Here is a 12,789-nt window from a genome sequence, read left to right on the forward strand (position 1 = left end):
TGTGGTGATAAAATAGGCATTATATTGCGAATAAATATTCATAAATTTAAATTCTGATATTTCAAAGGAAATTATTATAATTTGTTTAATTATGTGTGCCAATATTATTCAAGTTGCCTAATTAAAGGGGAAAGCATATATGATATCTTTAATCAGTGATTCATTCATCAAACTATAACATGAAATTTTCACACAGTAATATAGGTAGAAACACTATCTTGAATTGACGTGACTCGCGTGACATTCGTAAAGGGTGATTTTCCGCAAAATTTGAATATCTTCTGAAAAGGAAAATTCAGTAATCCGTTTTGGTATCTATGTGAAGACTTGATATTCATTATTTGAAGTAAAACTATTGTGCAGGCAAGGAGAAAAAAAAACAGTAAATTTTGTGACTCGCGTGACAGTAAATCGAGGGTGTTTTCAATCCACCACTGTTATCTAATGCCTTGATGTCAAAAAAAAATGAAGCTAATAAGTGAGCACTATGCTATAGCAAATATAATTAGTCCAACAAACTGATGATACCTATGATTACTATGTACAAATTTGCACAAAACCAATTTCACTGTATTTTTCATAATTTAGTTACTACAGCAACCATTTGTTATTACCGACCCCATAATCAAACAAATGATTTTTCGGGGGTGGAAAAAAATATTTTTAGTAACTTTAAGTAATCTATTTATTGGAAACTTGAAAATTGAAACTTTTTAAAGAAGTTTTAAAAAATTGAAAATTTTAATGTACAAAGATTTTAAATTTTTTGGTATGATGTTGACCTTATCATGGAATTGACCATATATATATATATATATATATATATATATATATATATATATATATATATATATATATATATATATATATATATATATATATGTGTGTGTGTGTGTGTGTGTGTGACATTTTTCATGCCAGCTTATTTACATTTGTTCAACTGTTATGTATTTGAGTTAATGCAGAGAATATTTTAGCGTTCCAAATTTTGTGTAGCCAGTTTGAAAGCTCTAAATTTCATCTCATGCATATAAAATATAATATGGTTCTGTGTAAAAGAAACAGCATCTTTATCTTAGGCGGTTCTTTTCTGGATATAGCAATTTCACCATTTACATAGCAATTTGTGACTCAGTACTGGATAAATTATATTCTCTACAGTGGAAAAATGAAAACATTATACCCAGATTATTCTTTCTAGCCCTTCCTTAAATTGAGCCTTATTAGATTCATAACATGGTATGTGAAACTCACGTACGGTTGATGAATTTATGTTGCATAATTTCTGTTTTGGCATAGATTGGCCAGCCATGATAGGTAACTAACGGGAATCACAGTTTACAAATGGAAAATTGTACAGAAGTGTTGACCCAGTGAACATACAACATCTCACAGAAATGGTATGAAAAGTTCGATTGGTAAAGAAAACTGTCGGGCTATATGCAAACATTTCATTAACTTATAATTTTATTTTAAATATTTAAATGGCATGTTAAGTGTTATGTTATATGTAAGATATGCGATTTTATAATAACATTTTTGAAAACAGCCTTTGCTCTTAGACTTCAACAATTAGTTTGTGTTACTACAAAGATATTGTGCCTTTAAGTTTAAGAGTAAATCATGAACAAAATATACAAAAATTACCAGCCAATGGAAGGGATTGGGAACGCTCATAGAATTGTCCATTCGGCAGAACCACCGAAGTGCTGACGAAGAACAAAAAGGAAAATTAAAAAATAAGATAACAAATGATGAATCTTCTTTCGATTTATTCATTTTTTTTACAGGAACACAGGTCAAAGCCAAGATTTTGGTTTAAGAGGAGAAGTGGGAGATGAGCTCATTCCGTCACATCTATCTGACCCCTTTCATGAAAACGAAAGAGAAAGTTAATCGCAACAAGCCGAGTGAATAGTCTGTATTTGTAATATCATATATGTAGCGGACAAACAATCATGTGTTTATGTCTTTTATGTTATTGCTATAGGTAGACGTGTCGATGATGAAGTAGTTGCAACTACTGGTATTTTATCTATGGTTCTATGTTGAATAAACACCACTGCTCGTTGAATTATTAATATGTCATAATGATGTCCATTTCATGTTTGCTTTTGGAATTGGTTTTAGGTGATGATAACATTGTTCCTAGGATGTGTCAATATTGTATACTTATTTTAGTTTTCCTATTATTGTTTATATTAATTTCTTTACAGGCGGGCATAAAGTCCCGGGACTATTCATAGCCACTGCTCTCTTACAAAAAATAAATAAACAAAAAATAAATAAATACAAATGAAACAAAAATAAAAAATAACCGTCGTTATGAGATATAGGGCCTATTATCAAATACCCCCCCCCCCCCCAAAAAAAAATAATAAGTGAACGCCAGCCACCAGTTTCCTTAATGCATGACTTCGGTTTTGATATCAAATGTGAGATATTAGTTTGTTTTTTTAAGGAAATGTCGCCCAGGAGAGAACCTGGGCACGAAAACCAAACTACCAAGCGACTGACCCGCTCTCAACCCCGGCCCCCTTGCATCGGGTCTGTGTCTGTGTGATCATCGTCGGGTGTGCATCACCATTCCCCTCGAAAGGGAAAATATAATACACATGATCTTAGCCAAAAGGCCGAGAAGCGAGATATTAGTTACATTAATGTACAGTGGTGCCCTTTTGTTTCCCTATGGTAGTATAATATACAGTGTATTCGCTATGCTAAGAGCACATAACTTTCACGCGCGGTGATAACAGTGTCTGTACCAATGGAGCTACACATTTAAGGTACAGTATGTAATAACCCTGTATGCGACGTTAGGAAACACAGGAAACTTATCCCACACCAACTGTCATTAAAAGGATGACATTAAAGGAATTACTAAAAGTGTGTCTACAGCCCTTCCGCTGTCTTCAAGATTCTTAGCTTAATATATGCTAGATCTCTGAAATGCTTCTTTATGGCTTTATTGACCGTGACGTAGGCTCCTCGGAGTAATCCTATATGTTAATAATGTTCATCCATGGTGTTTTAAATTCCAGTGTAAGAACAATTAATGATAATGTGCATAACTTCATATAATAAACAAACACCTTCGGGGATGGCACTGATCGCCGTTTTGCCCTGACAAAGTTGTATTTGTAAACATGTTACATCAAACATATACTTACACAAAAACTACTTCTTGGGTGGGGCCAGTTGGCGGTGCTCTCCATGTAAATGTCACTGGTAGCGTCTTCTGGGTGCTACCGGTATTGGTGATGGTATCGTCCGTACTGGAACAGCTCAGAGTTCGATAGTCATTTATATTTTGATTAATAAAACTACCAACCGGAGTCGTATCCCCGTTAGAAAATCTTGCTTGGCAAATAAAACCTGTGAAATTTTGTACGGTTGCCGAATCAAACGTTACTATGGAAGATAGAGAGATAAAAAGATAGAAAACTTCCAGTTTTGATTAAATATGTCAAACAAACGTAACATTACGATAGTCATTATGAAGAAAACTATGAGTATTTGTTGCTGTGCTGTATGCTAAAATGGAGACATACTATTTGTAAAATTCGTCTGCTCCCGTTTAAACCCTGGTATTTGGCTTCTTTTCCTTCAAACAAGACCAATAACTTTGGACATTCACTTTTTCCTGTCTCCTAAATGCCCTATTTACTGCTACCATACCAAATAAGATTAATTCACATCCTAAAGGAATCTATATATATACAAAAGTGAGTATTTTTGCATCATTACGGTTTTCATCGTTATTTATGCTTAGATATTTGAATAGTATATAAACTATACTACTGATGTAGTTAAAATCATAAGAATTAAATGTGATTTTCATCATTTTGGTTGGTGAAAATAGTAAGACCTTAGGCTACGAGAGCTGGTAAATCGATTGGAAAACACCTCGTCTCGACTCAAATCTATAGGTCATGGTTGGTATAGCCTCATGTCAGTTGAAATCTTGTTTCTATTTTATGCTCTAGCTACCAATAAAAAATGACGAATTTAATGTAAGTCATAGGCAGCAATTCATTATATATCACCTGCATAGCTCTGCTCCGAGCGAACAGTATTAGTTCCATGCACCCGTATTTACAGAGCATATATACATGGCGTGAGCGATACCATAAAGTACTGTAGATGGCCACAGTGCCTCCTGCGAGCCGCATGCATGTGGCCTTCTGGCAAAGTTTCGGCGGTCGTTGAGGTGTACAATGTTCTGCGGCTTATATAGGCTTCATTCAAATATGAAGTGCGCAATCAATTTCTGAGTCTGTATAGAGGGCTAGAGCCTATACTCGTGCCAAGATATTTTAACACAACAAATGGCACCTTTTTGAACTTTCTGATATTTTGTATTTGACTTTACGAAATTAAGACTACGGTGTCATGGTATGGTGGCTAGAGTAGACAAATGATCCTTCAGTGCCCCATGGATTGCGTGTAAACTATCAGAGTGACACACATTGTTGATTTATAGTGCCCGGTCCACCAAAGTGGACTCAGCGAGATTTATTTCGGCCATCAACTTTTACAGTCCCTATCCAAAGTTGTCAACAAACATTCAACAAATGAGTACAATTATGACTCGATATCATTTGTTTTATTCAATATTCACTTAGGTTTGAAAACAAATCGTGAATATTTAACGCAGTATTGAAGTGTGCATAGGGGAGTAAGAAGTTTACAGAGCTTATTCAATTAATTTGCGTGCCCCAATTGGTACCCGGACTCGATAGTTGCTTAGCACCCATGGATCGACAAGGCATCCGTATAATCAATCGAATGTTTTCTCCTATGAAGAGACCCTTAATAAACCCCGTTTGATTCGGACCGATTAATTTACTGATTACACGTTCCATTCTACAAGCTATTGGGCCTTCCAACAAATGTTATAGTCTACATTCATCAGACTGACGAGACGGTAGTTTTTAACTTATACAAGATCCTAATTTGGTTTGGGCAGAAGAGGGATGATGCCACAAGACCGTTCGTGCGACAAGGTGCCATGATTGTAAGAAAAATTGAGGGAATTAGTAACTAGATTGGGAAGTAATAAGCTTCCTCCAGACCCCCCCCCCCAAAAAAAAAAAACTTATCAAATTCGGTCGTTAAACCATCACTCCCAGGGCTGTTGTTTTGTGTACTATACAATTATGTATAATAATATATATTATTATTATGATCATTGTAGCATTTTGTATGGCGAAGAGATGATTTTGTAAAAGCATGGTGGTATTTTGTAAACACATAATCTAGCAACAACAGAGTAATAGTGTCATCGCTGCAATTCAGCTGAAGAGGATCTGAGGTTTCTTAATAATATTTATCTCACTATTAATATATATAAATATCATTGAATATACTTCTACAAATCAAAAGTGGAATTTAGAAGAAACTTTTTTTTCTGGATTGACATTTATACAGCCTTTAGGTAATATTCTAATGATTAATGTACAATTATGATGGCTAAATGTTTTTTTTTTCTCCATTTATTCAGCATAGTTTCTTTTAAGACAATATAGCATATACCTATTGTTATAATTATAATCACCTTTTATAATTCTTGCATAGAACAAGTATTTATGAAATTTCAAGAACGGAAATACTCTGGGCATTCAGAAAATGCATATTGTAATTTAATATAACTTACTTTAAATTTCTTACACATTAGAAGAAGCTTGATATACAGAGAAACTTGCATGAGAGCGTAAACGAAACACTGAACTCAGCACGAAGATTACAACAGAAAAGTTCAACTTTTTTAATGACATTTTGACTTCTGATATCATAGACCACCTACTGTTATCTACCCCCGAGGGAACAAGCACTCATTCAATCATATCATTTAATTACGGTTGGGAATAAGATATGAATATTGGAGTTCAAGTCAAAATATGTGAAGCTAAATGTAATATGTATGTTTAGTAAAGTAATGTTCTCAAGTTACCTATTTACAATGATGTAATTAATGATGATGAATCGAATAACGTTAAATAGTCAATTATAAAGCAAGACGAACAAAACAATATAAGATAAGAAAAGACAAGACAAGTCAAATCACAGAGAATGCTCTTTTCCATTTTTACCGATGATTACTTACCTTGGATGACGTCATCTGGTCTGTAGAAACTCTGAGAAAACGTAATGCGGAAAGGATTTGTACCAGCAGGCTGGGGAGTAAAGCCAGGCTCCGTAAGTGAAACACACGATGCCAGAGTAGCGCCGTTCGTAAACTGAGCTTGTGCAAGCTGATTTGGATGAGCCACAATCAGGACCAATGCTACGGCAACGGCCTTAAACGTCAGCCCACCAAAATTAGACATTGTCGGTAGAGGGCCTATAGGTTACGTAAGACACTAGCACTTGTGAATGGATACAGTTACAGCAACTTTTGCCGTTGGAATGAAGACTTCTGTTTTGATGACAATGGTTTTATGAACGTATTTACCTGTCAAGCTATGTCATGGTCGAGTAGCTTCACTGTCTGTGAAAATATTGCCATGTCTTATATTGTTTGCTTCATTTCAGCAAGATCTGGAGCCCACCTTTTCAAAACCTTTGATTGTCTAGGTCGGTGGTCACCCCATTTTTGACTTTCTTTGAAAAGACAGTGCTCGCATGGTTCATCAAATCGGTTTGCTTTAACTCTAATAATGTCTGAGAGAGAGACCTATGTAAAAGTAACAGGAAGCGACTAATCAATAACCTCGTTTACAAAAAAACTGTAACCGCATCAGTGGCGTACACATGATATCAAAGGTGAAGGAGGGGATGGGGGAAGGGGAAGAATTCTCAATGTTTCCAACCTGCATGACTTATATGATGACATTGAAACCTTTAATGAAGGGCCAAAGATGGATGCAGGATTTTTTAATATAAAGGATGGGTGTGCCCGTGGAGTTATGGAGGTCTGGGGGTCCTCCAAAGACAAGATTTAAGCGCAAGGGTTGTGCTAATTAATACTACTGAAAGAGATTTAACATCCCTACACCCCCCCCCCCCACACACACACAGACACACTCTTTGAATCTCCGCCAGTTGGTGTTTTAGTAAAGTTGTTTGATGAAGGTGGGGATGTTTAACCCAAATACTGGATACCGATGTCTACAACCAACTTTTCATTACGTTTTGCTCAATAAAAAGTCAAATGTAGGCAATTTTGATCAATGTACCACTTTTGGCAATTAAGATCAGTTAAACCGGTGTAAATTTTACCCAACTTTGATTTGATACATAAGTACCCGTGCAGTGTTGGGTATAATATTTGTTCCTGTTTATGAAGGATAAGTGAATAACAATCTTTTGTTCATGTAAATGCATTTTCTTTCCGGGTTCACCTTCACAATTAGGTCTAACTTAGATAATCAGGTACATTTGAAGCAATTAGGTTTAGCAATTGGGAGGTTCCGGGTTCAGACAAGCATCCATTATTTGTGTTCAAGATCACACAGAAAAGAGAGATTTTAACATAGAGGTGGCTTTGCATTACCTACATGCAAAAATTATCGCTTCTCGTCCAGTGAGAATCACAGTCAAACTTGACGAGTGACGGAGCTAGGGGTACAGACCCCCCTCCCCCCTCCGCCCCGAGGCCCGGGGTATTTAGGCCCTGGGTCAGGGATTAAATTTTGAGACTGAGAAAGTACGGAGGTGCCTACGAAAACAAATGAGATATACTGAAGAGTGCAGAAATGAGGCCATATATACATATATATATATATATATATATATATATATATATAAATGAAAATCGTAGTAACTCCATGTCTTAATATGGGAGGAAAACTTTGAAAATTGAATAGGCCATTATGCCTGATTGAATTCGAAACTTCACCACTTGTGACAAGAGTTGGTGAAACACTTGAGAGTTTGACATTAAATATTCGAATCTAAGTTGGCAACCCTGGAATATACAATGCCCCGATGGCTTACACAGAGAAATTACTCCCTAACTATAAGAAAGAGGAAATTGCCTCAGCCACGAAAGGTATAAAATTTGAAAACCGTGGGCAATACCTCACTACCAAACCTAAACAAAAGGAACCACCGCTTGTGTTCAAGCTCACCTATACACCCCATATCAAAACCGCGCATTTGAAGAAAAAAAACACTTTTGAAACATTGGCACTTAATCTCGCAACACGCGGAATTATCCAAACTGTTTACAAAAGAACCGATTCTAGCCTACAAAAGGGCCCAAAATCTCAAAGATTTACTTGTTAACTCAAGGTTTCGTACTAACGAAGAATCAGCTGACGCTCAAGGTTCACACGAAGCTCTTTTAGATGCTCTTATATAGCTGCACTATGAGTCCATAAAACTCGTGGACAGCAAATAGATGCATTTTGAAAACGAGACGCCCAGGCCGAATATAAAATATTCAAAGTTTACTACTGATGAAGCTCCTCCTATAAAGTTTGAGAGCAGAAACCGGTCTAATGGGTCATAGGAACCTACGCTGGTCTCTCCTACTATTAACAGTACACTCCAGTGGCGGATCCAGGATTTCGCCAAAGGGGGGGCCCAGATGGGAAATGCCTAATCGTCGTCCTGGGGGACGGGTCTAAGGGGAGTGGGTGCCCCCCTCCCCTTTGGAAAATTTCACAAAATATGGAGGTCCTCGGTGCAATCTGGTGCTACTTTTCGTGAAAGTTTGGAGTAAAATTTATTTCCAATAAATCATGTATTCATGGTTTGCCGGGCATATATTTGCAATTTCGAGCAATGAGCTGGGATTTACGTCTTTGGGGAGTAGGTGGTGATGCAAACTACTTTTTACCAGGCTACTCCAGGCCATTTCATCTTGGATGCCCCTTTCCAGATGGAGACTATTGATGCAGTCAGAGTGCCCCTCTCACCTTCACTTTATCAGAATGATGGTGTACTCTTTTTGCAAATTTATTTTACAAAAAAATACACGCACAGTGGCGTAGCTAGGATTATTAGAGTTTTTTAGTGGGGGGGCCATGGCGGCTGTTCTTTCTTGTGGGGGGGGGGGCAGGAGGTTACTATCTAAGCGGAGCGCCACCTTGGTTGGCGCGGAGCGTACAGAGAAAATATGAGATTTCAGCACCCCCCAGATCGCAGGAGATGGCACCTGTGAGGCAAAATAGCAACCAAAAAGATGTGCAACTTTGGTGACAGAAATGCAAAAAAAGTTTTTTCTCTTTCATGCTGACTGGCCTTGCAAACTCAGCCAGACTTTTAACTTGAGGGAAGTTGGCATCATTTGTCGTTTCAAGCTACCAAGGCCTTTCTCCCAACTCAAAACCCCTGTGGGCTACCGGTAGGTTTGCAGGATATGCCCACATGTGGACTTAAATAGCATTAGAGGAAGGGGATGGAAGACTAACACGCATCGATGTTTCGGTAATGGTCCACATTGGTGGGTCAGTGCTAATTAGGCCATTTATTGGGTTTCTTGAGGCAGCTGTCATCAGAATCTGGGGTTTTGTGCCAATCGATGACCGATAACATGTATTGGTATGTAAATTTCTTCTTCATATATCTAGCAACACTCTAAAAACAAATGAGTGGATTTCATTCCATTGGAGTGATCACTCGGCACACTTCAAATTAAGAGTGAAATTTAACTCTATTGGAGTTAACCCTCACTCCTAATATGAGTGAATATAACTCTATTAGGAGTTAAGATTTACTCCAATGGAGTGGAAATTCACTCTTATACCGGAATGTGCTCAGTGATCACTCCCATGGAGTGAAATTCACCTATGTTTTTATCAGTACAGTACAGTGCATATCATCATAGACGTACGTACGTACTACGTACGTTCGTATATCAGACGCACTCGATACCCACGATACGATACGGTCCTGGAGAAACTATTTCCACTCATCATTTTTTAAGGCGATACAGTAGTGAGTATTGAACAGGCACAGCCGCATGTTTGCAGGAATTTCAGAATTCCCAATATTTTATATCTCTACCAGTAGTGAAAATCATGTTTCGACAGTTTCGTTGGCATAAAAAAGTTGTTTTGTGGAATATTCAATGACATATCAGGGGCTGATGCAGGATTTGTGACAGGGGGGTCTGACTGGTCCAGCCGCGCCTGAACGTAAGACTATATAAGCGGAGCGCCGTCATCGGTTGGCGTGGAGCGTACATGAAAATTTTTGGCTTTACAAACCCCCCAGATGGCCGGAAACGGCACTTCCCGAGTATTCTAAGCAGCATGTACCCAGGGGGGCAGCCTATTTCATGGGGGCCTCGGCCCCCAGGCCCCCCATAGCTACGCCACTGATCACGCATGGGGCCCTTTCCCTCGAACGCGGTAAAAAAAAAAAAAAATCAGGATTTTCAAAAAGGGGGGGGCCCGGGCCCCCCGGCCCCCCCCCTGGATCCGCCCCTGCACTCAATTCACCTAATAAGTGCAATTATGTTTCACCATGAGGAGCATGCTATAAGTTCATGTTCCTCGGGCCCTCCCTTTAAAATACTTCATGTTCTTGGCGACTACGTTGCTTTAGATAGTGTAAAACCGCCTACACAACCATTTCAGTTGAAAAACTCAACACAAGGGTATTACAAATGGTGAGTCCAGTATTGTGAGAGAAGGGATGGAGGGCAACTGGAAGATTACTCTTCTATAATGTATTTCATCTTTTAGATATATCACGTATGTTATTCAGCTAAAGTTTTATGCTTTATGCGCGACATAGAGATGGGTGGTAAATGCAGGCATGTCTATGCTTGAGCGCTTGTCAAGGATGTCAATTTTTCACGCAATTTTTTCGAACTCACTTGATTGAGGGGCCCACTCTATTGCCGGTCCCATGGCTCGGTGATCTCTTAAGACGGCCCTGACTTACATATATTGTGGTTTATGACATTGACAAAGTACCGTACTGGACTGAGTTTTGAAACTGGGTGAACACACCTGTGTGTTTTCGATATTGACTGTGATTCCCGCAGTTGTAGTCATCAGAACAAAACAGGAAATATTAACCTTTGTCCTGATCAAGTGTGTTATTGTGTTATTCATATCCTGATCTCAAGGTTGCGTTCTTTATTCGTATTTCATTTTCGCAGTTGTATTTTTTGGGGGAATTCCCGACCAGATAGATTGGTAACTTTGTAAAGAACGCTCACAGTTCACTTTCTAATGAAATAATTTGTATTGCTTTATCATGCCATTGCGTTCTGCAGCGATACAATTGGGATCTCTGGCCGCGCCCAGAGCCATATATCTGTCCACACACCTTAGTTATCAGAGGCCGCTAGTTCCGCAAACCTTGTAAACCTGTTGTGTCCTAAACCACTCACAATTCCATTGGGGATTTTTGTTATCAAGATTTGCTGAAACGTTCCATTAAGTGGGCTTGTATCTTGTATATGACTCTTGTTTAGTCCTGTCAATCAACTTTTTACAGGACTGTAGTTCTGCAGCCATCCTTGAAACTTGGGTAAAATTATGAAAAAAACTTAAACGAGGACTTAGCCAGAAATTTATAAGGGGGAGTGGGGGGGGGGGGGAAGGGGGGCATCGCAGTCTGGTCATATCATCCACAAATATAAAATTATTCTGTACAACGACGCCACACAATCTTTCAGCCGTTGACCTCTATAAGGCTGTTTACGCCACTGCCTTCGTCTGATGGCTTCATGAAAACAGAATGTAATTGCAGTAAGAATCGATTTATCGAACATGGTCAAGCCATGTGTAGGTTGTTAGGCGAGAGTTCGAACTAAATGGTAGTCAGTGATCTGATATCGTAGAAATGCTATGTGCAAAAGCCTAAGCTTTACTGATCATAGATGATCAAACTAAATTGTAACTATTTTTTTCTTTTCATAATCGTACCATCACTGTACAGTATTAAAATATGATCAATTCCTTCCCGAAAAAATAGGTCGTCTTGAATCTGCCCGATAGTCTGCATGGATGATTGCACTGATTAAATTTACATGTTCCCGGCAACTATATATTTCCGCGAAGAATTGCTCATAACTTATGTGACAAACCGCAAGTAGTTAAAGCCCGACAACATGTGAGTCATGCACTCTGGCCTGATGCTATGCGCCCTTCCACACCCTCCCTCCTAATAGCGACACCCGTGATCAGCCTACGCTATATTAGAGTCTCAAAATTAAAACTAGTTTTTCGGGATATTCATACCGATAAACCTGGAATATCTACCCATAATCCATGTTTATCATTCAATAATCCACATTCTTCTGCCGATAATCTTGGTTTTTCAACGATTAAGCTGGATTATTGCTCGAAAAATGCGGTTTATCGCCGCCGGTAATATTCGATTACCAACGGACAATCTTAATTTATCATCATGAACTTACATCTGGATATCGGTCGAAAAACAAGGTTTTTAAGGAAATTCTGGATTATCAGTTGATAATAGAGAATTATCGATAGATAATTTGGATTATCAGTTGAAATCAATTTTCTGAATTTTGTCATTTTGTCGAGATGGTAGTAACTGTGCAACTCGTCAATTTGCATAAAATTGATGCATTGACGAGATCCGTTATCTCGTCAAAACGTCAATTTTCTGAATTTTGTCATTCTGTCGAGATGGTAGTAAGTGTGCAATTCGTCAATTTGCAGTAAACTCACGTTTTGACGAGATCCGTTATCTCGTCAAAACGTCAATTTTCTGAATTTTGTCACGTTACCATCTCGTCAATTCGTCAATTTGCAGATAATTGTCCTTTGTCAGGTTGGTAACTCGTCAATGCAATGTCCCTTCTACGCTTCCGTACTTCTTCGATAATCCAGGTTTTCGGTTAATAAACCGATTGTC

General features: G+C 38.2%; 1 protein-coding gene across 5 annotated transcripts in view; it reads right to left on the bottom strand.

The window, feature by feature from the left end:
- Nucleotides 1-6,422, bottom strand: part of LOC139977147 (uncharacterized) — a 43,293-nt gene extending 36,871 nt beyond the window's left edge. For 4 of the 5 annotated variants that reach the window (XM_071986296.1, XM_071986297.1, XM_071986295.1 and 1 more), the window contains exons 1-3: nucleotides 6,107-6,420; nucleotides 3,171-3,411; nucleotides 1,648-1,709 (exon numbers count right to left, since the gene is read on the bottom strand). In XM_071986296.1, the coding sequence (XP_071842397.1) occupies nucleotides 1,648-1,709; nucleotides 3,171-3,411; nucleotides 6,107-6,329 (526 nt within the window). In that variant the 5' untranslated portion in view covers nucleotides 6,330-6,420. Of the gene's footprint in view, nucleotides 1-1,647; nucleotides 1,710-3,170; nucleotides 3,412-6,106 lie in introns of all 5 variants that reach the window. The other variant, XM_071986298.1, reaches the window with a different exon arrangement.
- Nucleotides 6,423-12,789: the final 6,367 nt, after the last annotated feature.

The sequence above is a fragment of the Apostichopus japonicus genome, chromosome 12, assembly GCF_037975245.1.
Source record: "Apostichopus japonicus isolate 1M-3 chromosome 12, ASM3797524v1, whole genome shotgun sequence".
NCBI lineage: Eukaryota > Metazoa > Echinodermata > Holothuroidea > Aspidochirotida > Stichopodidae > Apostichopus > Apostichopus japonicus.